General features: G+C 39.9%; 1 protein-coding gene across 3 annotated transcripts in view; it reads left to right on the forward strand.

Moving 5' to 3' along the window:
- The window catches only part of cntn5 (contactin 5), a 356,151-nt gene extending 334,465 nt beyond the window's left edge, over positions 1-21,686 (forward strand). For all 3 annotated transcript variants that reach the window (XM_017701954.2, XM_017701955.2, XM_037540216.1), the window contains 6 exons: positions 9,571-9,805; positions 14,178-14,287; positions 15,511-15,697; positions 17,954-18,066; positions 18,171-18,339; positions 19,852-21,686. In XM_017701954.2, the coding sequence (XP_017557443.1) occupies positions 9,571-9,805; positions 14,178-14,287; positions 15,511-15,697; positions 17,954-18,066; positions 18,171-18,339; positions 19,852-19,955 (918 nt within the window). In that variant the 3' untranslated portion in view covers positions 19,956-21,686. The remainder of the gene's footprint in view (positions 1-9,570; positions 9,806-14,177; positions 14,288-15,510; positions 15,698-17,953; positions 18,067-18,170; positions 18,340-19,851) is intronic.
- The last annotated feature ends 5,547 nt before the right edge of the window (positions 21,687-27,233 follow it).

Genomic DNA, 27,233 nt, shown 5'->3' on the forward strand with positions numbered 1-27,233 from the left:
CATGTGCTTTGTGACCGGATCATATCCGAATTTACTTTGGACGGTCTCCATTTACATCTTTTCACCAAAAAAGTGATCCTAATGAGGCCCGGTCCAACTTTATTTTCCCTGCGCAAAAAGCACATCAACATGTTTTTTTCTTTTGTGTTCTTTTTGCCTGTTATGATACAAGCTTGGCTTGGACACTTTCATTGGCATCTGAAGTTCCTCAATTGCACACTTCATAGTAAAATCTTATGACACATTTCCAATGGCTTGAGACTTCACATTTTAAGAAACTTTCATCAACAAAACAAATGATTTACTGAGTGCATCTTGGGAGAAGTGATGCATTGTCTTCCTGATGGCAGCACGACAGTGCTACTGCTGAATAAATTAGGACTTTGGTCACACAAGAGAAGCATACACAATAATTAACCTTCATTCCTGAAGCAGCTTTTCCCCTGTAATGCCAGAGATGTGTTTGGAACATCTGTTTGCAGTCTACCCCTTTACAAAGCCTGGACGAAATTTAATCAGTCTCCCACCATGTTAAGGGGATATTAGCATGAAACGCTTGTCAGTGGAGAGAGCACCTTTGGCAGCGAGTGCAGCGGTGGGGATAGCCATGTGCAGACGAACGCATTAAAAAACGAACAAAGCTGGAGGATCTCAAAATGAGGGCAGTTAGAAGTGCGATTAACCGGGGAGGGAGGAACAGATGTGGTCTGTAAGTGATGGTTATTCTTGCAGTTATTAAGTATGCAGGCCCCAACTGTCACCAGCCGAATAACCTTCATGTGAAGGGAACTGCACCTTAGTGAGAGATTAAAAGAGATGGAGCTCATTCCAGATGGAGTGGGATGTTCATTTTCTGCCCCAAACGCTGGTGTTTAAAATCCCCCGAGAAAGGCGATACTGTGAATACAACATAATCATTATTTTAATCTCTTATGCTGTGACAGTTCAATTACAGAGGCCCCTTAAACCATTTGTGTTCAAGTTCTGTGCCATGGATTGCCATTCATACTGATGATCTGATTGTGAAGATTGGGCCTAAAATTTTGTTCTAAACCCAAATACAGCTCAAGAGCTTTCAGCCCAACCCACAGCTTCAAGTTTTGACTCCGAACTTGACCTGATGCATGATGTGATATAATGAAATGATCAGCTGTGCTGTGTGACAAAATTAAGTTTCAAGTTTTTTAATCTGGATAATCTTTCCATAATGCACTACTTTCATGTTGTGCAGCATTAATATAGGCTTGACCTGTTTCAATCCTAAAACTGTTTCTTTATAAAGACATTAAGGATGTGTGCATACTCAAGTACTCAGTAGTTCAGTAATTCAGAGAAATGCAACAATTGTGCTCATATTTACAAGTAATTATGTCATATTTTGCTACACTGAAACACAAATGTCTGAACATGAGCATGCTGCCAAGGGTGCATTGTTAAGAATGTGACTAATAAGGCTCTGATACTGCAGGTTTATTGCTCACTATCATGAAATTTGAGACCGAAGCTTTTTGAAATTGAAAACAAACTCAATAAAATTATGCCTTGACAGCAGCAAACAACAAGCCTAATATTTCTGATGATGCAGGCTAAATGATCATGCAGCCACAATAATAGCTGCTGTTAGATAACAGACAAATAAAGTAAAATGAAAAATCTATAATGTAATGTGATTTAATGAAATGATCAGCTGTGCTGTGACAAAATTAGGTTTAAAATGTGTGTTAATGAATTCATTTACTGGAATTGACTGTTTATTCCCTTCATTTCATCGTGGGAAAGCTTTGCATTTTACTGCTAACTACGATAACTAAGGTGCAGGTCTTTGTGCAACACCAGGGCTACCACCTAAAAAGGTAAGCCCTAAATTAGTTTTGGTCAAAGTTTGTTGTTTTTTTTTTGTTAGGTTTTTGTTTGTTTGATTTTTCCACATTCCTGTGCTTCATGATCTCTTACAGATGCAATTTATCAAAATGAGTTGGAATTCACCGCAGTACTATATATAACTACATACAATATGTAACTCAATAATATTTTTGGCCCAAATGCTTTAAACATAAACTTTTTTGGCTGCAGCAAACTGTCATGTCCTGAAATAATTTGCTGTTTTATTTTGTCCATTTTCTCACAAGTATGGGCCTCCTGCACATCAATGCTAACTTTTTCAGTGACGCAACAGACTCCTGCATGCCAGATTAAAAAAGAGGCAGTCGTTGTTATTGACAAATGGCAAATGGCTGTTAATAATGTGATTTTACGAATGCTGCTGTTGCATTTATTTGATATGTAAAGCAGCAGTTTTCAAACTTTTTTTAATCTAATAGCTCCTTAATGGATATCAAGTGCCATCAAGCTCACCCTTGCACCCCCTGTGTGCATCAGACAACAAAGGAAGCCCTGTGCATCTTTTACACAGTGGTAGAAAACAGGAATGCTCTGCCTCTGAACACTGAAGTTGATAAGATATTTTTGCTGTTGCCATTGGAGACATGAACACAGCATAACTTATGTAGTGGCAGATTAAAATGAGTGGTTTTGAAGCCAGATAAACTTGGCAATGATGGTACCATGTTATCATATGGCCCACCTTTACTCTGTGTCTGCACTGACTGCATTATCAGCCAGTGAAAGTAAAAGGAGGAGAGGTAATTTCAGGATAGGCTTAGCTGGTGCTGGGTGTATTCTGTTGAATCCAGACTGTCATAAATATCATTTGAGAATGTCATATTATTTCCCGCAGGCCTCCTTTATTTGTGTTCCTATCTGGTTGCAGGCATGCCTGCCTTGAGGAAACTTCACTTCCAAAATGTTGTTGTTGTTCTCTGTCTCTCTCTCTGTCTCGCTGTCTTTACCAACACATGCCCTCTGCGTGCCTCTAGGCCCTGCACACACCTCCCTGGGGTGGATTTGGGCCAAACGTATTGTGTCGTTGTTATTTTCTCTATTAGCAAGGTCAGTCGCAAAATGGTATTTCGAGGCAGTGACATTTAGAATAACAAGTCAGTCGTAAATAACCTGAACCTGCATGACAGATGACAGTGTCCACACAGAGCACTAGTACACTGTGTTCCAGCCACTGCGGGACTTTTCCGTGCAAACTTGTTTTGAAGCTCTGTCCTGCTTATCCACAGTCTCATTAGATGCCACTAGGGCCAGTGAATCAGCTTTCCATGTCTGACCAGTGCAGATGAATGACGGAGAAGATGGAGTGAAGGGGAGTGCACAGCTTGGGCAGTCAGGGTGCATCAGCAGGCCTTCATGGCACCTCTCTAATCATGTTGGGCTCATATTTATTCAACTTCTCAGAGGAACAGTGCTGATCTGGGATCAGTTTACATCTTTTACACAGCACTGAATTGGATTACATTAATTTAGGCTTGATTTCACTCTGAGATGCTTGATAAAAATGAGTCTTATTAATTTCTGAGGGTATTTATTCAACAATTACATGAAAAATGTGCAAACTGGTTGAGATATTCTTAAGTCATGGGACTTGCTGGCATTTCATTTCATTAATTTAATGTGTTAAAGCAGTAGTTTGGTGAAAAATCAAATGTACATCATTTTCTTCTATCTCTAAATGTACTCCAGCAGATGGTCTGCAACAATGGACAAAGGTACAGACACATTTCAATCTTCAGGACATCTGGTACTTCTGTTTATATGTGTACAAACACCTTTGTCTATTTTTATATATAACAGAGTGTCATACAGGGTCAGAAACCACATAAGTGAGTCTTTACTTTAGACATTATGTAAGGGGGTCATTTTATAGAAAAAAAAATTCTGCCTTTTTAAAAAAAATAAACGCCTGGCTTTTCTAATTGGTTGGATTAAGTGAGTTGTTTTGAATGTTTTTGAGAGCTGGTGACATTCGACTCAACTGATGATGGCCGGCTTATTCAGGAACCATGCTGATCATGTTGACATTGGCTCTGGAACTTTTTCCAGTTCTTTTGGTTGTTTTGATTCTTTCGAATGAATGAATCAGCACTATATTGAATCAACTCACAGCTCTCGATGCAGGGAGGCCCCTAGCAGACACACCTGTGTGTAGCACAAATGGAGGAAACTAGAGAATATATAAGAAAGGAAGAGAATATGTATTCGCAGAGGTAGATACTGATATGTGGTTTTGATGCTGTGCTTTTATGTATCTGAACCGTTTGAATGATAGGATTAGTCATGGGTGTAAAAGTTGCAGCGATGCTACAGAAACATTTGAATTGACTGCACTTTTGAATTGGTTCATTGAAAAGAACCGGCTTAAAAGAACAATTGATGAACCAGATGTCACCTTTTCCCACCTTACCCTCACTTTGGATTTTAAGGTGGCAGTTGAGTTAGCACAAGCACCATTTCCTATCAGCCCCTCCATGTTAATGTAATCAAAAATCAGACACCAGTTTTTCTATCTGGTTTGATTGAGAGAGTTAAGTTGAATGTTTTCGAGAACTGGTGACATTTGACTCAACTGATAATGGTTGGCTTATTCAGGAGCCATGCTGAGCGTGTCAAAATTGGCTCTGGAACCTATTCTGCTTCTTTTGATTGTTTTGATTCTTTTGAATAATCGAGTGAATTTGACTAATTTCATTTCATCAGCAGCACAATATTGAATCAACTCACAGCTCTCAGTGCAAGAAGGCTCCTAGAAATCATGCATATGTGTACCACAAACAGAGGAAACTAGAGAATATATATTGCAGTGATTGAGCTTTTGAATTGGTTCATTGAACAGAACCGGTTTAAAAAAACAAGTAGTTCATGAACCAGACGTCACTGTTTCCCACCTTTTCCTCACTTTGGATTTTAAGGTGGCGCTTGAGTGAAATGAGCTTATAGTCAGCAAAAGAAGCAAACTTCAGTCACCAAACATGGCTTGGCTAATCAACTGCATTTGAAGCAAGAGGAAAAATTCCAAATTGGATTTTTGAAGTATTCCTTTAAGCAGGATGAATGTCTAAAAAGGCCTATCTAATCCTCTTCGTTAACATCTGCAAGGAGAGACAAAACGCAGCCAGGAGCGATGGAGTGGACCATTAGTAGCACCGCTAGTGCTGCCAGCCAACTTCATTTTACATCTCTGTACTCCGCCCCTTGCACAACTATTTAGATACACGTGTTCTTCCCTATTTTCCAAGGAGAAGCTCTTTCTCTGAGCTGTTTTCAGTTTGTGTCTGAAACGGTGTGCAGTAGAAAACCCTCAGCCAGAACCAATTGTGTCAGCTTGATGGAAGCTAATTCGTTTCCGAGGAACACTAGGAGTAAGTTAATTAGACAGGCATGGCGATCCGTCCTAGCAGAGTTTAGCACGAAGCTGCTCGTTTGGCGTCTACCTTTAGGGGCCATGATTATTGGGAAGCATGTGTGACTCGCTCACATTATGCCATGACAGACAGATATGCTGGAAGGGGGGAGAGAGACAGAGAGTACAGGTGTTTGTCATTTATTAAATTTGCCCAGGATTTAATTCTGCTAGCTCACATTTTAATTAAATTTCTATCTCCACTAATAAATTGCTTTTGGTTCTATTAAATGCCTAGCAGGTGCTGTAGATAGCCCCCGGTATCACCTGTTTAGGAAAAACATCCGATGAGTAGCCAAAACCCTTTTAAGAGAAGGCTTGGTAAATATTTTATATCAACGTGGCCAAATACAGCAGATCCAGATGCTGCGTTTGCTCATTTCTCCCACAGCTAAAAAGTTCACTCTGAATTGATTAGAAAGAGGCTACGTGAAAAGAGCTTTATAGTGCCATTGTCTCTGCAGCACAGTCATTGTTCCTCTGTAATCAGAGAGATGGGCAGGCAATCCAGTTTAACTGCTCGGCATTGTGGGTAATCATAATGGCCTCTCACAGATGGTTTCCAACAGTGACAGACCTCTGGCTAATACAAAGTACTTTCCCTCTGTCCAATCAAGTTGCTTTTTCTAGATCCATTGATTCATAGGACCACTTCCATTAGCTCGCAACCAGCAACTGCGATTGGAGCAGCTGGTTTTGTTATTCAAATCGCGCTCTCAACCCCTGCAGTTTATTCACACGTCGGGTTACCGCATATTTAATTGATGCGCTCAAGCTCGTCGTCAAAGAGCTTGACATTCACAAGTGATTTGTTTCATTACAACTGAAAAAATCTCCAGAATCCATCAGGGGCTTTCTGACATTTTGACGCGATGCCGTATCATTTATTGTATTCTTTCCAAGCACCAGTGTAACAAAGGATGTCATTTAGCCTGAAAAATATGCAGATTGAAATTGTTTATTAGAGTACATAGTTTCAAGCTCCTATTTGTTGCTCAGGCACTTTGAGGGTCTGCTATGCATTAATGAGGCTGTAAAAATTCCACCATATAGAATAGAATTCAGAGCCCTTAGCCTACTGTGTTTGCACGCAGAGGAATTAGACCTCGCATTTAAGCCATCCGTGCAGTGAAACACCCACATACACGCACGCTAGTGAACACACACACTAGGGGGCAGTGAGCACACTTGCCTAGAGCGGCTCTATCCCAGGGAGCAATTGGGAGTCAGGTGTCTTGCTCAAGGGCACTTCAGTCACATACTGTCATCTCAGGAGATCAAACCAACGACCTACCGGTCACAAGACTGGTTCCCTAACATCCAGCCCACAACTTGGAGAATGCCATAGTTGTCTTCCTTGGAGTGATGACTAATTACACTTAGCCGTGAGCAATATGACAGCATTTGTCTTGCTTCAGGTCTGATAAAGCATCATATTACATCACAATATGCTTTTCTGAACATATCGTGGATGTCAGTAACTGAAGGACACTGACCACCTGCATGTTTCATTACAGAGATAGCATAACAAGTTCCATTTAGTACTGTGCAGTACACTGAAATAAACATACTAAGCAGGTACATTTTTGTTCATCAAGGTACAAACAATGTAAATGTACCCTCAAAGGAACAACAATGGTTTTAAGGTCCAGTTTGTCATTTATTAAATTTGCTTAGGATTTAATTCTGCTAGGTCACATTTGTATTAAATTTGGACTGACTGGTGTTTCTCAGGTGATAAAGTACATATATGTACCTTTTTATAACCTAATGTTTTTAAACAGAACAATGAAATAAAAAGCCTGGAAACTAGACGGGCTGTGTGGAGTCAGTAGAACTTAGAAAATATAATTTCAATAGCTTATGGTACAGTTATGTTCCCTGACTAAAGGTACTGAGATGTACCCTTGAGGGCACCACCCCAGTGACAAGAGGGGAATTGACCCAGTGACAGTTTCATACCTTTTTTTTCTGAAAGTATATTTAAAAATCATAGTATTCCATTTTTGACAGTATTTATAATTACGTAAACCTCTGAAAGGCCTCAGCTAAAACTCCTACCAACTGTGCAAGACCTTGTAGACCAGCAAATCTATCACCGTCAGATAAATCTTGTGTGTTAGCGAGAGAGATCATAAAAAATCTGAGTGTTTCTGTCTCTTTCTCCACTGTGAGAGGATGACTCATTGCTATGGGTGTGAAAGCATGTACAGATGTGAAGAGGTTACTGAAACAAACAAAAAAAAATCATCAAAAAAAGAAGCTGCTGATGTTCTCGAAACAATGGACTAACCATCCAAGAGCCCGGACTTCAAAATTATTGAATGCATTTGAGGATACTTGGATCACAAAAACAGGCTGAACTTTGGAGAATACACCTGCAGATTGTTTAAAAACATTAAAGCAAGCCTGACAAAAAGAAAAAGCTGTAATAAAAGAAAAAGTTGGTCACGCTCAATACTGAGTTTTGATTTTATATTTTTCTGTTGTGCTTTCTGCACATTGTTTTTATTAAATATATTTTTGCTGTCCAAAGAATATCTCAGTTTTTGTTATTTTTAAACATCATTTGAGCACAGCAGCTGCCATGTACATGATTGCAAAATGAATGGACCAATCAAAATGCTCCAAAATGGCTTGGAATAAAATCAGTAACATTTTATTTGGATGATCCACTGTAGATATTTTGTAAGTGCTCAGTATATCTTTAAGCAACATTCAACTAAATATCTATTAAATAAAACAGAACTTCAAGTTCATTATGAAAGATTTTATTAAATCTATTCCTAGCCGTAAACCTAACCCTGACCTTAATCTCAAGGCAAAACCTACACTTATTCCTAACCCTAACCCTAACCATAGTGTTGTTGATAATCAACTGAATATCACAAGAATAACACAAGAAAGTTTGTTAGTGATTAAGGTACCTGTAGAGCATCTGTAGGAGACCATCCAAATAAAGTGTGACCAAAATCTCTTTACATTATAAGTAAAGACTGTTCTGTAAAGTTAATGATTTGAAGATACTTTGGGCAGCAGCATGTGTTTTACTTTTGCTTTCTGGTAATATAATTTTAAAACTTTATAGTAAAAGAAGCTGAACCCACAATTTTTTTTTCTACTGAAAGTCGACCCATTTTTCCACAAATATTGGCTATAAACTGGATCTCTTGTGGTGTCTCTGTCTAAAAATTATTTTTATTAAAAAAAATACAAAGAGCGTCTAAGATTTTTTGTTTATGATTTTACAAAAAAATGTACATTTATTTCATATAGTTACTGAATAAATTGTCTTATGGTTTGGGCATTAATATTCAGATGGAAAAACCGAAATATTCCCACAAGCATAAGAACTTGAAGACCTGAAAGTTTGTGTCATGACATCACAGGGGATAAAACCGAGCTTGGCATTATTTAAAAGCTGGTATTTTTATCAGTTCTTCTTTAAGTTTTACAGATATGTGCAGAAAAAAGACCCAAACTAATCCAAAGAGATTTCCGTTTCATATGGAAAGCGATTGCACCAACAAAACCTTCTCATTTCTGAAAAACATTTTGAAAAGGTTTGTGGTTTTCGAGGCTGTCAGTAAAAAAGCAGGGATTAAAAGGGGATTATTCTGTTAAATTAATAATCTGAAGATACTTTGGGCAGCAGCATGTGTTTTACTTTTGTTTTCTGATGCTGAAAAATGAACAGCCTGTAATTAATACCTGTTTCGACTGGAAGTTAAGCAAATGAAGGTTAGTCTCATGACTCTTGCACAGTACCGTGTGTCACTACTAAGTTGTCTTAATGTAAATGTGATGTAATAGGCAGAATGTTTAATATACTTTCTATGGAATTCAATTTTCCAAGCTTTAGGTGGACTGGACTTTCTTAAACCAACACCAGCAGAGCAAGGAAATTGATGTAAAAACTTGAATATTTCATAGACCAGACTTATCGTTTTATTCTAAATTGACCTGGACAAACCCTGAGAGAAGTGAATTTGGCCTGGAGTCAAATATGGATAAATAAGGCAGGCTTGCCCAAAAGTCCTTAGAACTTACCTGCTGAATTGACGCTTTTCCCTCCATTTTACCAGCCTCAGCTAGTTGCTTATTACTGAAGTCGTTTTCCAATTTCATGTCTTTTCAACACTGAAATGTTCACTGGCTATCTGCAAATTCAGTCTATTTTAAAGTTAATGCTTTTCAGGGCAGCAATCTGCAGTCTTAGCATGTAAAATGTTTTGTGGCTGATGTTTTTCTTTTCCGTCTCTCAGCCTGTTTCAGAAGAATTCCAGAACGGGGAGGGCTTTGGATACATTGTGGCGTTCCGAGCCAATGGGACTCGGGGGTGGAAGGAAAAGATGGTGACATCAGCAGATTCTACCACCTACAAGTACAGGGATGAGACGTTCCCTCCCCTCACCCCTTTTGAGGTGAAGGTGGGGGTGTACAACAACAAAGGCGATGGACCCTTCAGCAAAGTGGTCACTGTGTTTTCTGCAGAAGGAGGTAAGCTGTCAGTGAGCTGCCCATCAAAAGTTTGGGGACACTTTGCCACCTTTTACAATTTTCATGATTACTTTTCAGTTATGGAGAAAAAAATACTTGACTTTGCTAACAGTTTTAGGAGTGAGGCTCCTGCTTTTGAATAAGCAGCAGTAATAATGCTGCTGATGCTTCAGAGGTGATGATCGCCATGGTGAGAAAGAGAACTGACAGACAACCAGAGGACTAATTGAATTTTAAACAACTTTCCAAGTAATATTAAATGTTAAAAGATGTAAAATTATACTTTTTAATGTTTCATGGTTTCCCGAAGACATCTAATGCTGAATTTTAATATATAAAGCATGTATAATATATAAAGGATTTTAATTTTCTAAGGCATGTGTAGCTTTGGAACTCCCATCTAGCATCCTCTCTGGTTTCTCCTGCAGGGGCTGGTATTAGCAGGCAAGTCATTTTAGTGTTTGTCAGTTAGAGAAGAAACAGCTCTGCCGAATTGTTCTTTGGTGTGTGTGGCTCTCTCGTCATTGTTCTGCTACCACGCTTAGTTTTTTCAGTATTTCCTGCCTCTGTTTTCACCCCTCTTTTCTACCAGGAAGCTCCCACAGCACCAATGAGGAGCTCCAAAATATAAATGGGTACAATGTGTTTATTTAGCCATTCAGATGTAGAATAGAAATTTTATCTTATTTCATAATTTGTCTAATTTGTCTAAAAAGTGTCATTTTCTAAGACTATGGTATACATTATTATAATTAAACTGCCCAGCCCTATGGTCCTATAAAAGATAGTTGGTCAGTATTGTGATTTTTAAGTTTTTAAGTAAATTATTAAATGCTAAAACACATGTAGGCTAAAGATTGCAGAGAGCAAAGGTCTAAGCTGCAACTGACCCTGCATTTGTGTTTGACTGTTGATCTGCTGCTGCTCAAACTGTTTGAACACATCTGTTTTGACTAGAAGAGCAAATGGAACAAACAGCATTTTTAATAATTTGTCTAATTTTCTTTATCATTAAAACATATTTGTTAATTGATATTTGTATAGACCTATTTAATATTTTCCTTTTTTAGCAAAAATGTCTGCTAGAAATGGTCAAAAGTGAAAAATGTTGGTTCAACTTTAAGTTTTAAATTTAAAAATGGAATTTTTGCAACCCTCAGCTTCCTGCTCATCAAAGTGTCTTCTTTGCTATGGAGAGCAGGTTTTGCCTAAATAATGATTTGAAAGTTTTCTTTTCAAAGCTATGCTTAAAAGCAGATATTGAAGTCCTAATGGCCCAAAGCTGGTTTAACTTTTTTAGCTCCTTGGGACCCCCGGTGGTTCCAAAACGCACCTTGTCATATTTTTTACTTCATAACTTTCAGATTTATAATAAGCGTCATTCAAAGGGTGGGTGTGGTATGAGAGTCTTCTTTCCAGTCAAATAGATGGGTAATGTATTTTTAAAACTAATAAAATAACTTTTTTTTCTACTGAAATTAGACCCATATTCCACAAATCTGAATCTATAAACTGGATCTCAGATGGCGTCTCTTCTGTGATCTGCTCTGAAAAATGTAATTTTATAAAAAAAAACACAAAGAGAATTTAAGATTTTTGGCTTTCAGCAGTAAACTGTAAGCATATAGCAATGCGTTTATGATCATAAAACACATTTCTGTTAATTTGAGGGGAACCTTTAAAACCCCCACCCCCTAAAAAAATTACTTTATTTCAGGCATTTACTGAATAACTTGCCTTATGATTTGGGCATTTATTTGGGCATGGAAAAACCAAAATATACCCACAAACAAGCTTAAAGACCTGAAACATTTGTGTCCTGACATTACAAATGATAAAACTGAGCTTGGCATTATTTAAAAGCTGGTATTTTTGTTAGTCCTTCCTTAAGTTTTACAGATATGTGAAGACAAAAGACCCAAACTAATCCAAACAGATTTCCATTTCATATGAAAAACGAGTGCACCAACAAAGCCTGCTCATTTCTGAAAAACATTTTGAAAAGCTTTGTGACTTTTGATGCTGTCAGTAAAAATAGCAGGGCATATGACATATGACTCCACTGCTGCTTCCCCGTCCTAAAGAAGGCATCAGTCAAAACATGGAGCACAGCTGTTTATCTCTGTTGTGCATCTTTGTAAATGTCTTTTGAATGAGTGGTTTTGCATATGCTAATAAAAAAGCAGTAGCTTGCTTGCAGTATGTTACCTTCAGATGGAGGCATCGTGCCTCGCTGCAGCTTTAATACGATAATTTCTTTTATTCTTTTAACACATATCTTGACTATATAAAAAACAAATCGCCACAGCTTTCTTAAGCAGTAGCCAGAGGAGCTGTACTTTATGCTAATGTCTCAACATCAAGATAAAGTAAGCTTATTTATGCAAAAACTGGATAATGCATTATTTCCACACAGTGCTTATGCAGTAATATTGGAGCATCTGATTAACATTTCAGCCCTAGAAATAACAATAAACTGTACAGTATTGTTTAAAAGTTTCACATATTAATAACTTGTTATTTTATATACAATATTAACTTATACAGTATAGATTTGCATATTACAAGTTAGACCCATTTTTATTATTTTTTTTAGTATTTTAGAAACCAAAAAATTGACAAATGATTGCACTGGTAAATATGACAATTGATAAATATTGTAAACTCTTAAATCTCTTGAGAGAATAATTTTTTAAAATGAGACATGTGAGTGTGAGGGGTCACAGTATAATGTGATAGATCTAGGAAGAACCTATAATTGAGTGTAGAACCTTGTGCAAGTTCTTTTAACATTGAAAAAGCCCAAACATCTATTTGGTTCTTTAGGGAACCAAAACCAGTCCAAAACCAAGGCATCTCTCAAAGAACGCCTTGTGGCACACTGTACTTTAATTTTCTGTTAAAGGAAAATTTTACAAAATCTTCCTCTGATGTCAGATGTGGTCAATCACTCAAGACATGTTTGGTGTCTGAATTCTGCTTCTGTACTTTAGTGCTGGGGCTGCAAGGTTAATTCTGCTAACACGGTCTGCTTAGAAATGATGGTGCTTCAAGGGTTCTTTGGTAAAGAAAATGGTTCTATATAGAACCATGAACACGCAAAGAACCCTTCGCATAATTAAGGGTTTTACATAGAATCTTTTTGGAAAGGGTTCATCACTCTGGGCACCTGTAAAATTGTTTTACTTTCTTTTACAGTTTCCTAGCTACCTGCTCATTATTGGAAACCTGTGAAGTTGTACAGGATTGGTATATTTGTGTGGTTTTGTAATGGATGCCTCTGGTCAAATGTAAATGTGTGCAAATCAGTACTCATCCTCTACAGAGAACACTCTGAACTTTAATGCACCACTTCTGTTTATTTGCTGAATTTGACAAATCAGAAATGACTGCGACTCCTGAACAGAAAGTGTTCTGCATTGAAATGAACTGAAATTGCCATGAGTGCAGTGACACCTGACAGGCTCAATCCAGTATGGGATGAGTTTGACTGTGGCGTTGATGTTGTCCATACAGCTGGAGGAGGTTCCTATTGAGCAGCTGTAAAATTACCAAATAAACTTTATGCCCATTTAAACCATTTTTTAATTTTCTGCAACATTCTGTAATGGTTTACAAGTGAAATAAATAATTTTGAAATTGGATTAATCTTTCTAAATCACCTTGTATTATGGCATATTAAAATGTTATGCTTTATTATTTTTTCTAATATGTTATTTTCAGACTAGTCAAATTGGGAACATCAATTTGCAGGACAAAGTTTGTTCACAGTGGAGGACGTGTTAACTTGCCTTGATGTGGAAAATCAACAAAACATGTAATTCGACCAGGGGTTTTCAAACTGTACATTGATACCAAGCATTTGAACCGTGACTCCAAACCTTTGATCAGAAATCTGAACCTAACCTGTAAAACTGTGGGAAGGTGCATGACTGTATGTGCTCACTCTGAAGGATGTGAGTGCCCAGTGGTGGTTTAGTATCGTTGGGAGCCTTGTTGTGCATGAGGAACGCTAACATGATGTAGACACTGTGTTTCTATCATTTCACTGACGTCCTCCGCTCTGATCTGACGTTCAGCTCAGCACGGCTCCTCCGTTCTGCCACCATACCACTGCCCCTCGCTGTCTGACAATTTACGCCTCCGCCCATCGTCCAAACTCAGCGTGTTAACGCAGAGAGTGGCTGTTAGAGGTTGAGTGCTAAGCACGTCATCAGCAGCCGTGTACAGAGATGTGATTGTACATGTGTTTTAGCCACCTAGTGAGAGCTGTAATTTTTCAGCCTGTGGAGCAGTGATGTTGGGCCTAAAGCTCAGTGCTGGGCAGCTCTTTCCCAGCGAGGTTGCCTGACATGCTGCTGCTTTTACACAGAGCCCCGGGAAGCCCCCACTGAGGTGAAAGTGTCCGCCATGTCCTCCTCTGAAATCAAGGTGACGTGGAAGGCACCCAGCCCTGGCCCTGGAAGACCTGAGGGATATGAGGTGAGCAGTGGGTGGACAAAGTACACAAATCCTGAACTTGAGGGAAAGAACAGAAATTCTCTGTAACATATTGCTTGAGTAAAGGTCAAAGTCCTTTGTTTACTTGTCTGCTTGAGCTGAAGTGCAATAGTACTTGCTTTTAAACGTACTGAAGCATCAGAAGTAAAAGAATTATAGCATTATTTTCATGAACAATTTTAAGACAATTTGAAGACTTGTGTGACAGCACACACAGTAAACAGAGTTATGTTACATTTTCAGTATTTAAAAAAAATTCAGTACTGCTTCTGTTATTCTTTCATGCTGGTGATGCAAGTCCAGTATCTTCATGCTTCATGCGCCTGTTCTGTATTCTAACACACCACCACCACATCAGTGTAACTGCATTGCTGAGAATGATCCACCACCCAAATAGTACCTGTTCTGTGAGGGTCCATGGGGGTCCTGAACACTGAAGAACAGGGTAAAAGGGGCTAAAACAGTATCAGAGAAACAGATGGACTACAGTCTGTAACTGTAGAACTACAAAGTGCACCTGTATAGTAAGTGGAGCTGATAAAATGGACAATGAGTGAAGCAAGGAGATGGTGACAATGTTATGCCTAATCAGTGTACTTAAGTACAGTAATAAAGTATATGTCCTGTCCACCACTGGACATGAGCGACAGAGGTATTTTCAGAATGAGTGAGAGAGAGAGAGAGAGAGAGAGAGAGAGACTGCGTTTCTAAGAGTCATTTTAAATGAATCTGTGAGATTTTGTGTGCTTTTATGTAGTGAGTGAACACTCTTTGTTTTGTTTTGGTTTTTTTTTTTTCCTCTTTTCCCAAGAGTTTTTTGAATGACCATGTGAAAATTTGCACATTTTTGTCTATATGTTTTATTGGATTTTTTGGAGTTTGCCTCTCAACATCTTTTCACGAATCAGCTTTTGTGTGGTCTGAATAAAGAAAGATTATTCTATAAAGGGGAAACGCACCATTGTGTCCTCAGGAGAGGAATTATCCCCTTTCATAGCCGGAAGGATATTACATGCTCGACTATTACACTATTCATGCAAAATGCATGACAGTTATTTAAACCAAATGATACAGTATTATAAAGAAGTGGCAGACTCTCTCTTCCCCATTCACCCAGCCTCATCAGTGTGCCTCAGTCTCTCTCACCCTCTGCGTCTCTCAGTGAATCCAATAGTGAGAGACCGATGCTTTTCATCTCTCCACAGGTGAGCTACTGGAAGGACATGGAGCAGGAGGAATCAGGGAAGAAGAAAAGGACGGTGGGGAACGAGACGGTCATTCTGCTGTCCGGCCTGGATGGAAACACGGCGTATCTGATCACAGTCAAAGGCTTCAACAGCATTGGCCAGGGCCCACCCAGCGCCTCTGTCAGAGCCACCACTAAGAAGAACCGTGAGTCTATACCTAGCACTGAGAACACTGTGGAGCCATACACTGACCATCAAACGTTTGGTGATACCTTTTTTATTTTTAAATTAGAATTTTATTAGTGATACTTTTTAAACAAGAAAAAAGACCTGCAATGGTTTTAACATAAAACAGTTATTTGCTAAACATTTAGCATATTTCATAGTATTGTCTTCAGTGTCTTCAGTGGTTTGAAGATTTTTATAATGATTGGATATTTTTCTTTTTGAATTATCTTTTGGCCCGCACAAAAGCTTTGAGCTCTAATGAGTGCTGACATCACAAGGGGTAAAAATTATAGATGCACAAACATTTATAAAATGTAGAAATTGGGACCAAATCTACCTGGATTAGCATTACACAAAAATATAACATTTATTAATATAGTGATACAAATAATAAAATGCAGTAAAATTTACAAAATGCAGAAATTTTAGCACAGCAGCCCTACATCACCTAAACAGTGGTATTCAAAAGTGTAAAAAATAGGCCATCAAATATCAGTTTGAAATACTGTTCAAATCTAAATGTTTTAGCAAAGCCAATAATATTTTTTTAAACAATTATCTGCCCATACCAATATGATTCTCATATCTGGTGTATCCTTATATAAAATGTGTGGGAAGTGTCATTATTAGACACTCCCCACACATTTTATTAGCTACTTTTACAAATACAGTCATCGTCAAAAAAATAGCTGCACCCAGAAGGAATCAACCGACAGGAATGAAACTTAGTGGGTAGGTTTTACATTGTGGGACATGTGAATGATTCAGGTTTCACGCTCGGCCCATGTGACGTAAGCAAGGATGGGCCTTATTGCTGTACCTGACAGACAATAAAAGGTTGCCCCGTTGTGCATGCTTTCCATTCTGACTAGTGCTGATGTTTTATGCAAAATTTGCCTGGTTATGCAGATATTACCACACCCTCTTGCCAGTAGTGGATAGAAGATCTATCTACTCACCATCTGGGAGATCTACGTGAACCACGGAGAGGGAGATCCGACAGATTGTCCCACATTGTATTTCATACAATGCCACATCACCTTAGTCTTCATTACAGACACTCATTACAACAGGACAACGCTCGTCCGCACACTGCTCCCGCCTTAAGAGCTCGCCTTAACGACACAGATACTATGCCATGGCCAGCCACATCACCAGTGCCCAATTGAAAATTAGTGGAATGCTAATTTCAACACTCCACCCACTGCAAGATCTGCAAGAACTGTGAGAATATTCAAGTTGCCTGGTATGGATTATCACAGGACACCATTAGGAACTTCTATAGCTCCATGCCGAGAAGTCCAAACATTGTACTGAGAGACACTACTTCTGTGTGTCAGCTCAACAAATATTGCCTGTATCAGTCAAAAATTTTGAAATGTTTAATGTTCCTGGTAACCTTTATCTTCCATACAAATAGCATCATAATCTAACACTTCCTTCTGGATGCAACTGTGTTTTTTGACATGTATTTCCACAATCTTTGTTCAAAATAAGCTTAAGGGATGAAGGGTTCCAAATCTTTTGTCAACTTCTAAATTAACTGGTTAGGTTACATGTAACATGATTGCGATGGTTTTGCCACAAAGATTGATTTACACATATGATTATAGCATTTCTTACCCTCTATGACCGATTCTTTATTATTTACTGGCTCATTATTTATTAAAACATTCAATTCAGTGACTTTTTGCACTCATGAGATCACAATAAAATATTTTATAAATTTAATTTGGTTTGACAGTGGTATTTCCATCACAGTTTCACAAACCCCTGTAATGCCTCCATGATCCAAGGGGAAGTCATTGCAAGGAGATAAATTGATAGTGAGATGGATGGATGAATGGATAGATGGATGGAAGATTGGATAGATGGATGGACAAACAGGTTTGAATGGCTGCGTGGTTGTGGGTGAATGAATTGATAGATTGTTTTGTAATTTTGCTCATTTTCTGTCTATTAGCAGTTGTGTTCAAAACGTAAAACATGTTTAGCTTAAACTGTTGTTGTTACTGTTCTTTTGCTATATGAACAAGTACATGATTAATTACGTAGTTACGTGATTAAATCATAATAAACATAATAAATCTCCTACTCATTAATACAAATGTAGCATCGATTGAAAGTGATAATCCGCACTTGTGGCATAATTTTAATGAGGTACGAGTGAGAAATATAAAACTGTTCCATTCTTTTATTAAAACCTTTAAATCTTCTCTCTATTTCTCTCCAGCTCCCAGCCAGCCACCAAGCAACGTGATGTGGATTCAGGAGGGAAACAATGTGTCCTTATCCTGGGATCCAGTGAAAGCAATGGAAAACGAGTCTGATGTTATTGGGTACAAGGTGAGGTCCAAACACCTTTGCAGTAATGAGGGTCCTTGGTCAACTAGACCAGACTAATGAAGGACAGTAATGAAGGCTGGCGTGTGTTCACTGTGTTTTTACAGGTTTTATTGCGTCAGGAGGGGCGGGGTCACAGCCAGGTGATGCGGACCCCGAACTCAGCCGCTGTTCTGGTGCTTCCTGAAGGAGGCACATACATCATTGAAGTGCGCGCTGTCAGCGAGGGTGGTGAGGGAGCTGCTAGCTCCCAAATCAGAGTGCTCACCTCCTCAGGTGGGTCTCCTCCCACATTATATATATATATATATATATATATATATATCAGTCTTTCAAGATGCACCTGATCAGGTGCTAATGATTAGAGAATACCTCAGATATCTGGTCTGGTTTGCATTTTGATATTGAAGTGTGATAATTGAATATCATCATGCTGAGATTAAAAGTGCTGAGGCCTTCAGAAAGAAGGTTGTAGATGCCTTAGTCTTTATTAGGGTTAAAGAAGCTTTCCAGTGTATTGGAAAATAGTCATTACATCTTCTGGAAAAAAAATCACCAAGTTGTCTAGACCAGTCTACCACAGCACATTTAACCCGGGTGCAGACCATAAGACACCAGAGGTCTCTAAGATCCCCAGAATTTCATCACAGAATCTGCAGGTTGTCAGTTTGAATTTGTCAGCTTGAAATGCACTTTTTTGCACATTTTAAAGAATTCTGTAGAAAGAATGGGCACACATTTCTCCTAGTAGATTTCAGAAACTGGTTAACCTACATTAATATTTTTCTGCCAAAGGGGGCAGCACCAGTTACTGAAGTCAGTGTCCTTACTTTTTCAATAAGAAAAGATTTTTTTTTAAACTTTAATAAATCATTGCATTTTTTACCTAATGCTTATCTATACATACTGATCAACTGAAAAATAATTCTGACCCATATATGTCCCAGAAAAGAAACATGTTAATGGAGTGTATTTAATTGTTCCCATGACTCTATCTCAGGTTTCACGAGTTTAGCATGTTCAAGATAATGATGCATAAACCGATTAAAATAATTGACAGTGGCCAAGTTTGCAGTTGTAGCACAAGAAAGAAAACCTTGTTATGGGGCATCACTGTTCAGTATGTGTTGAGATTAGGCTTGGTTCCATTATTTGATCAGGAGAGATAACAAGAGAGAGAGAATAGTTGGCAAGGTGCAAAATAAAAGCTCCATAAGCTTTAGCCAGATAAGCTAAGGAGGCTAGGCTAAAGAACACCCACATCCAGTTACATAATCATTCGCCCCTTAAGCCAGCGGTAGCGTGGGCTCATTTTTTAAGTTCCTTTGTTTCGGGCAACTGGAACCCACACTTTGCTGCTGGAACAGTGACAGAGTCCCTCCCTCTCTCCCCAGTGCTGCCACACTAGCCTTAATTGAGTTAGAGCAGCCACTGCAGGAGTTGCTTTAGCTTAATGCCTCTTTAATTAGCTTCTCTCTGCGCACCTACACCACAGTGCAGCCAATTAAGGTTGTCTGCATGCTCAAGCGACAAGTTTACTATCGTTTGGACAGTAGAACTAACAAGGCACTTTGGAGAAAATACAGGTAAATTATTCTGTGAGCATCAAATTAAAAAATCACATTTTGCTTATGCACAGTTTCAGCATTGGTTTGTTTCAGCAAACCTCAGCAGCTACAGATAATGTTTGTAATAGTTCCATTAAGAATGTGTTATAAATGCAAACCTTATCAGCTCTGAATAGCAGTGATTGATTTTATCCAGTAATGAGTCTCTCTCTCTTCTTAGGTGTGCGGGCGAAGAGTGGACAGCTTTCTGTGCACAGTCTGCCATCAAACTTAGCATGGACTCCTTTACTCCTGGTCCTGATGGTGCCTTCTGCTCCCTGGTGAGGCTACTGAGCCATGCCCTACTCCAACCCTCCCGTGCCCCCGCCCCCCTCGCGCCGCCCACCCCCTTGTGAAGGGAATAGACTCTCCCTGCTCCACACAGACTGCCTGCGTCAGCCTGAACCATCTATAGGACGTGGGGGCTAGCCAAGGGGAAGCTTCTTTTTCCTTTCTTTTCCAAACCAGGACTGATTTCGGAACTGTCTGCAACCCTTTGGTCATTTCGTCTATACATTTTCTCCCCCTAATTATTTTCTTTCAAGCTTTCTCTTTTGAATATTATTGTAGTATTGTGCTGTACATTGTGCAGTTATGAAATCACAAACTGCTGGGCTTCAGTTTTTCAAAAGCAACAGTCTCCCAGCCTCCACAGGGCTCCTGGAACAGCGGATAGAGAGGAGAACTAACTTTTTTGTCCTGTCCCATAGCTGCTGAGGCAGAGCACTGCCTGGCCTTACACCCCTTTTTTCCATTCTCCATCACTTTACCCCTTGGCTGCCTGACAAGCAACGCAGTGAAAGCTCCTTATGGATAAGTGCATTGTTTTCTTATTGACACATGAAGTAAGAAAGGAGAGGAAGAAGACGACAACAAAAGAAAAAAAAAGTTTTTTATATAGTGCCGAGAGTCTTACTATTTCCAGACTTCCTTTTTGTACATCATGTTACCTTTAGGAGAACAAAAAGGAGAAAACTGGTGTGTATCAGTTGGCTGTATCAGAGGTTTTTCAGGCCCTGTCCATACATATCTGGGTATTTTTAAAACCTTGTTTTTCTCTGCCTTTCCCCTCTTGTCCACACGCAAACAGCATTTTCAGTCACAGCAAACTTTAAAAAAAACTTGAAAACATTTTCAGTGTTTTTATGAATTACGCTGTTAAATTGTATGTTTTCATTTATTGAGCATGTAGAACTCTAACATTTTTTAGAGCTGAATTTAGCTTTATGTTACGTTTACATGGTAATGCTGGGGCGTTAGAATGTACTGCAGTCAGTTCAGCTTGATTGCAAATGTTAAAAATATCTCAGTGATTCTAAAGATGTGACTAGATTATTAATCAATATCATATTTAAATGTGATTCAGATGTGATTCAAACAGAGTTAAAAGCTAAGAAAAACAAGGCTGTTCAGGCAGAGAAGCTGAGTGTTTCAGAGGTTTATGAAGCTCCATGGCTTTTGCTTTTTTAAGTTTGTGTGAAATGTCTAATTATAGAGGTCTGACAGCCTAAAACTGAAAGCCTCGCCGTCACTTCATTAGAAAACCTCTGAGCTCTGTGGTACACTGTATATTTTGTGCAATTCTTGAGACATACATCAAATTTTATGCCCTCATGTGAGCATTCTTGAGTTGTTTTTTACGCCCTCTTTTAATGGAGATTTCCAAAAATGTTAGTGTTTATGAAGATTGTTTTAAAAATGGGGAAAAAATCTTTTTAAAAATATCCAGATTAGAGTGGATGAGGCCTTAGTTTATTAGTTTGTTTTGTTTTCTTTCTTTGTTTTTTTGTATTATTGTGTGTGTGCGAGCGTGTGTGTGCGCATGTGTGTGTGTGTGTGTGTGTGTGTGTTTTCAGACACACAGATGAGGCTGCTGGGCTTCTGCGTGAGTGTTTGAGGTAGGCTAGAGGGCTTGGGGCTCACCTGTAGTGCCCAAACACATCATTAGACAAAGACAAAGACCACTCTGTGAAGAGTCATGGTGACAGCTGAAAATAAATGTGATGTATATTTTTATTTGGGCTCTGGTGTGTGTGTGTTCCGCATACGAAGAGAGAAAAAGCCAGAAAACTCATTTGCTTGATTTGATTGCTATTAATTTCTTTTATGTCTGAAGTTTGCTGGAGTGTGCTGTTGAATTCTTGGGCGAGGAGCTGGACAGCAGTGATTTTAATGCTGAATACTGCATTGACATTTAATATTACCAAACCAGTGTGCTGTAAATATTCTAATAACCTAAAGAATTTCAAGTTCCCTTGTCACATAATTAATTTGCAGAGAGCTAATATTTATCAAAGCATCTGAAAGGTTTCAAATCTTTTCATATTTTTGCAATTCCCATTTTATTACATGATAAAATAATCTGATTAATTCTAAAAAGTTTGGTTTGTTAGCTGTTTATTCATGCATTTCTAGCATTGCTAGCAGGTTCTCTCGTCGACCGGTCCCTCGACTGCAGGCCCACGTGACAGATGACTGATTGGATTCCAGGCATGTGCTTAAAATCGGCGAGGCCACGTTTTTAATGGTCTCATGTACCATCACCCGAAATAATCTTCAGTCTTGACCCGTTTCTTCAGGGCTTCTGGATTGTCTCCATCTCCAGGGATTGTCAGTCAAAATAAACTCCCTTCAAGTGTAATTAATGTAGGATCGGAGCAGTCAGGGCTAGAACGAGCTGCAGCAAAAGTGCTGAAGCGAATCCCACTCGTCCCCTAGAGGCCAGCTGGACGCTCCATTACAGCCTGGCGTCCAGCTCAGACTCACTTTCCCCCAGCGCAGCTGGACAAGTTCACCCAGGGACAGCTCTACTACACCCCACAGCAGCACACAGGCCACTGCCACCCAAACCTGCATAGGGGGACTGCCTCATGCTGCATTTACATGTTGGCAGTAGGCAGCTGACAGCAAATCAGATATTCCAGTGTTTTCAATGGAGCAGCGGAAAATTCTGCTGGCGATGGCAGCAATCAGCAGAACATTCCCTCAAGAGTTACATTTTTCCAACTTCATCATCAACCGCAGCAGTAACAAAATAAACTAATTGCTGATTATTTTTGGAAGAAATAGATGCCACAGAACTCCAGGTAAGCTCAGAATAACACACAACAATGTATCACTTCCATTTTCCACTTTTTGGCATAATTTGAAAATGCCTGTTCTTCTTTATATTTTGTGTAAATTTCACAGTGGATGAACCAAAACAGATGGTCCAAAATGATTTGGGGGGGGTCTGGTTCCATTGAATTACATTAAATGTAAGTAAGTTTTTTCCTTCTCCTGTAAAATTATAATTTTATAGATACAATGTTTTCTTTTGACAACAGCAATATACACTGCTCAAAAAAATAAAGGGAACACTTAAACAACACAATATAACTCCAAGTAAATCAAACTTCTGTGAAATCAAACTGTCCACTTAGGAAGCAACACTGATTGACAATCAATTTCACAGCTGTTGTGCAAATGGAATCGATAACAGGTGGAGATCATTGGCAATTAGCAAGACACACTCAATAAAGGAGTGGTTCTGCAGGCGGGGACCACAGACCACTTCTCAGTACCCATCATCAGCTTACTGGCTGATGTTTTGGTCACTTTTGAATGTTGGTGGTGCTTTCACACTCGTGGTAGCATGAGACGGACTCTACAACCCACACAAGTGGCTCAGGTAGTGCAGCTCATCCAGGATGGCACATCAATGTGAGCTGTGGCAAGAAGGTTTGCTGTGTCTGTCAGCGTAGTGTCGAGAGCCTGGAGGTGCTACCAGGAGACAGGCCAGTACACCAGGAGACGTGGAGGAGGCTGTAGGAAGGCAACAACCCAGCAGCAGCGCCCTGTGCTCTTCACAGATGAAAGCAGGTTCACACTGAGCACATGTGACAGACATGACAGAGTCTGGAGATGCCATTGAGAGCGATCTGCTGCCTTCAACATCCTTCAGCATGACCGGTTTGGCAGTGGGTCAGTAATGGTGTGGGGTGGCATTTCTTTGGAGGGCCGCACAGCCCTCCATGTGCTCGCCAGAGGTAGCCTGACTGCCATTAGGTACTGAGATTAGATCCTCAGATGCCTTGAGACCATATGCTGGTGCGGTTGGCCCTGGGTTCCTCCTAATGCAGGACAATGCTAGACCTCATGTGGCTGGAGTGTGTCAGCAGTTCCTGCAAGATGAAGGCATTGAAGCTATGGACTGGCCCGCCCGTTCCCCAGACTGAATCCGATTGGGCACATCTGGGACATCATGTCTCGCTCCATCCACCAACGCCACGTTGCACCACAGACTGTCCAGGAGTTGGCGGATGCTTTAGTCCAGGTCTGGGAGGAGATCCCTCAGGAGACCATCCGCCACCTCATCAGGAGCATGCCCAGGCATTGTAGGGCGGTCATACAGGCACGTGGAGGCCACACACAATACTGAGCCTCATTTTGACTTGTTTTAAGGACATCACATCAAAGTTGGATCATATTAAATTTGATTTCCATTGATGATTTTTGTGTGATTTTGTTGTCAGCACATTCAATTTTGTACAGAACAAAGTATTCAATGAGAATATTTCATTCATTCAGATCTAGGATGTGTTATTTGAGTGTTCCCTTTATTTTTTTGAGCAGTGTATATATATATATATATATATATATATGTATATATATATATATATATATATGACTTAGACAGACTTTACTGTCATTCAAATTTACACCATACAGTGCACATTAGAACGAAATTACTTTGAACTGGCTCAGAGTAGATCGGGGAGAAAAGAAAAAAAAAGTAATACAACGTAGTGCAAAGTACAATGTAGTGCATATGCAGACGTATGTATATCAACAGATAAACACATTTTAAATAAGTACATATACATAGTGTATTGCACTGGAGCTCCCAGGTATGGAGTAAACAAAAAAAGAATTGGAGCAGCATTTTATTTAGAGTTCAGCAATCTTATGGCGTGTGGGAAGAAGCTGTTTTTGAACCTGGCTGTTCTGCTTCAAAGGCTTCAGAACCTCCTTCCAGAGTCCAGTAGTGAGAACAGTCCATGGTCAGAGTGGGAGGAGTCTCTGTTTATTTTCTGAGCTCTGGTCACACAGCGACTTGTTGCAATGTCCTGTATGAGAGGAAGTGAAGTCCCACTAATTCTCTCTGCTGTCCTTACCACCCTCTGCAGAGACTTCCAGTCTGCTGGCTCCTGCCCAGACAGAGATGCATTTGGTCAGTATGCTCTCTACAGTGCCTCTGTAGAAGGTGGTGAGAATCGGAGGGGGGAGGTGTGCTCTTTTCATCTGTCTCAGGAAGTGTATGCGCTGCTAAGCTCTTTTTACCAGAGCTTCAGCGTGAGTGGACCACGTCAGAGTGTCCGTTGTCTGTACCCCCAGGAACTTGGTTTTGCTGACTGTCTCCACTGCTGTGTCCTTGATGAAGAGTGGTGCATTTTTGGATTGGCTCCTCCTGAAATCGACGATGAGCTCTGGTTTTCTTGACATTCAGGACCAGGTTGTTGGTTTTGCACCAGTCAACCAGATGGTTCACCTCCTCTCTGTAGTACAGGAAATTGTCATTCTGGATTAAGCCCACTACTGGTGTGTCATCTGCATACTTCACGATGTGGTTGGTAGTGGACCTGGCACAGTAGTCGTGGGTCATCAGGGTGAACAGCAGGGGGCTCAGGATGCAGCCCTGAGGGGAGCTGGTGCTCAGAGAGATGACACTGGAGACGTTGTTGCCCACCCACACAGACTGAAAAGTCTAGCAGTTAGAAAGTCCAGCAGTCAGTTACACAGGTGGGTACTGAAGCCAAGGGGGGCCAGTTTGCTTATCAGATGTTGTGGGATGATTGTGTTAAACGCTGAGCTGAAGTCCAGAATCAGCATGCGCACATGTGTATTCTTTCCTTCCAGGTGTTCTAAGTCTAAGGTGAAGTGCAGAGGAGAAGGCATCCTCTGTGGAACAATTTGAGTGGTAAGCAAACTGGTACAGGTCGAATGTGGGAGGGAGTTTGGAGGTAATGTGGTCCTTTACCAGCCTCTCAAAACACTTGCTACAGGAGGAGAAACAGTGCTACAGGAGGTTAATCATCGAGATAGAAGATTGTGGGTTTTTTGTGCACTGGTATGATTGTGGCTGTCTTTAGGCATGATGGTACAGCAGCCAGTTTCAGCGAGGTATTGAACATGTCCGTGAGAACCCAAGCCAGCTGATCGGCACATTCCGTAAGCAACCATCCTGGTATGTTGTCGGGGCCTGCCAGTTTCCGAGTGTTCACTCTCCCCAGGGTTCTTCAGACATCTGCCTTATCCAGGCAGAGTATCTGCTCATCAGGGCGAGGAGTAGATTTCACTGCAGGAGTGGTGTTCAGTGCCTCAAACCTTCCAAAATATTTATTTATTTTGTTGAGAAAGTTGATGTTATTCTCACAGGGGGAGGAGTAGTTTTATAGTCTGTGATTGTCTGAATGCCTTGCCACATTCGTCTTGTGTTCAAGGGATCCTGGAAGAAGATCCTGCACTTTTTGACCATGAGCACGCTTTTCGTCTCTTGTGGCCCGGTTCAGGTTTGCTCTAGCCTCCCTGAGTGTCATCATATCGCCGGATTTGAAAGCGGTGTTTCATGCTTTCAGCCTCGCATGTACCTCGCTGGTCATCCAAGGTTTCTCATTGGCCCGTGTGAAGATGTTTCTAATCACACTCACATCCTCCATGCACCTCTGGATGTATGCAGACACAGACTCAGTATACTCATCCACCCGCATGATGATTTTCAGTGGCTGCTGCCTTAAACATGCCCCATTCAAAGCAGTGTTGTAGTGTTTTCATAGCTCCTGCAGGCCAGATCCTCACCTGCCTCATGGTGGCTTTTTCCCTGATAAGCAGGGGCTTGTATGCAGGAATTAGCATCACAGAGAGATGGTCTGAGGAGCCAACGTGGGGGTGGGTGCTGCCCTGAATGCCTTTTTGATGTTGCTGTATGCCAGTTCTAGTGTGTTCTTTCCTCTGGTTGCAAAATTCACATACCGATGGAAGTGTGGAAGCACAGTTTTCAGATTGGCCTGATTAAAGTCCCCTGCCACAGTGATGCCACAAATCCCTCTGGATGTGTAGATTGCAGTTCATTGAGGTAGAGACCATTCAGGACTTCTCTGTTGTTTGCGCTGGAGAGGACATACACTGCTATAATGATAATGGCAGTGAATTCTCTGGCATATAAAAAGGTCTACATATTACAGTCAGTAGCTCCACATCAGAAGATCAGTGACTTGAGATTTTCACTGTGTTGTTACAGAGGTTGTTGTTGGTGAATATGCAAACACCTATATATATATATATATATATATATATATATATATATATATATATATTATTTTTTATTTTTATTTTTTTTTATATATATAGGGGGGTATAAAAACATCCTACCTCTTCTCTCCTTAAATAGACAACAGCGACTGAAAAAGCTCTCCTGATATTTATCTGTTTTTGGCAGTGATGCTGTCACCATGCCAACATCTACTTGACTTCAAGCCGCAATCAGTTGCATAAAATAAGTTTTCATTTCAACTTCATTCTGGA

The sequence above is a fragment of the Pygocentrus nattereri genome, chromosome 7 (genome assembly GCF_015220715.1).
Source record: "Pygocentrus nattereri isolate fPygNat1 chromosome 7, fPygNat1.pri, whole genome shotgun sequence".
In the NCBI taxonomy this organism is placed as follows: Eukaryota; Metazoa; Chordata; class Actinopteri; order Characiformes; family Serrasalmidae; genus Pygocentrus; species Pygocentrus nattereri.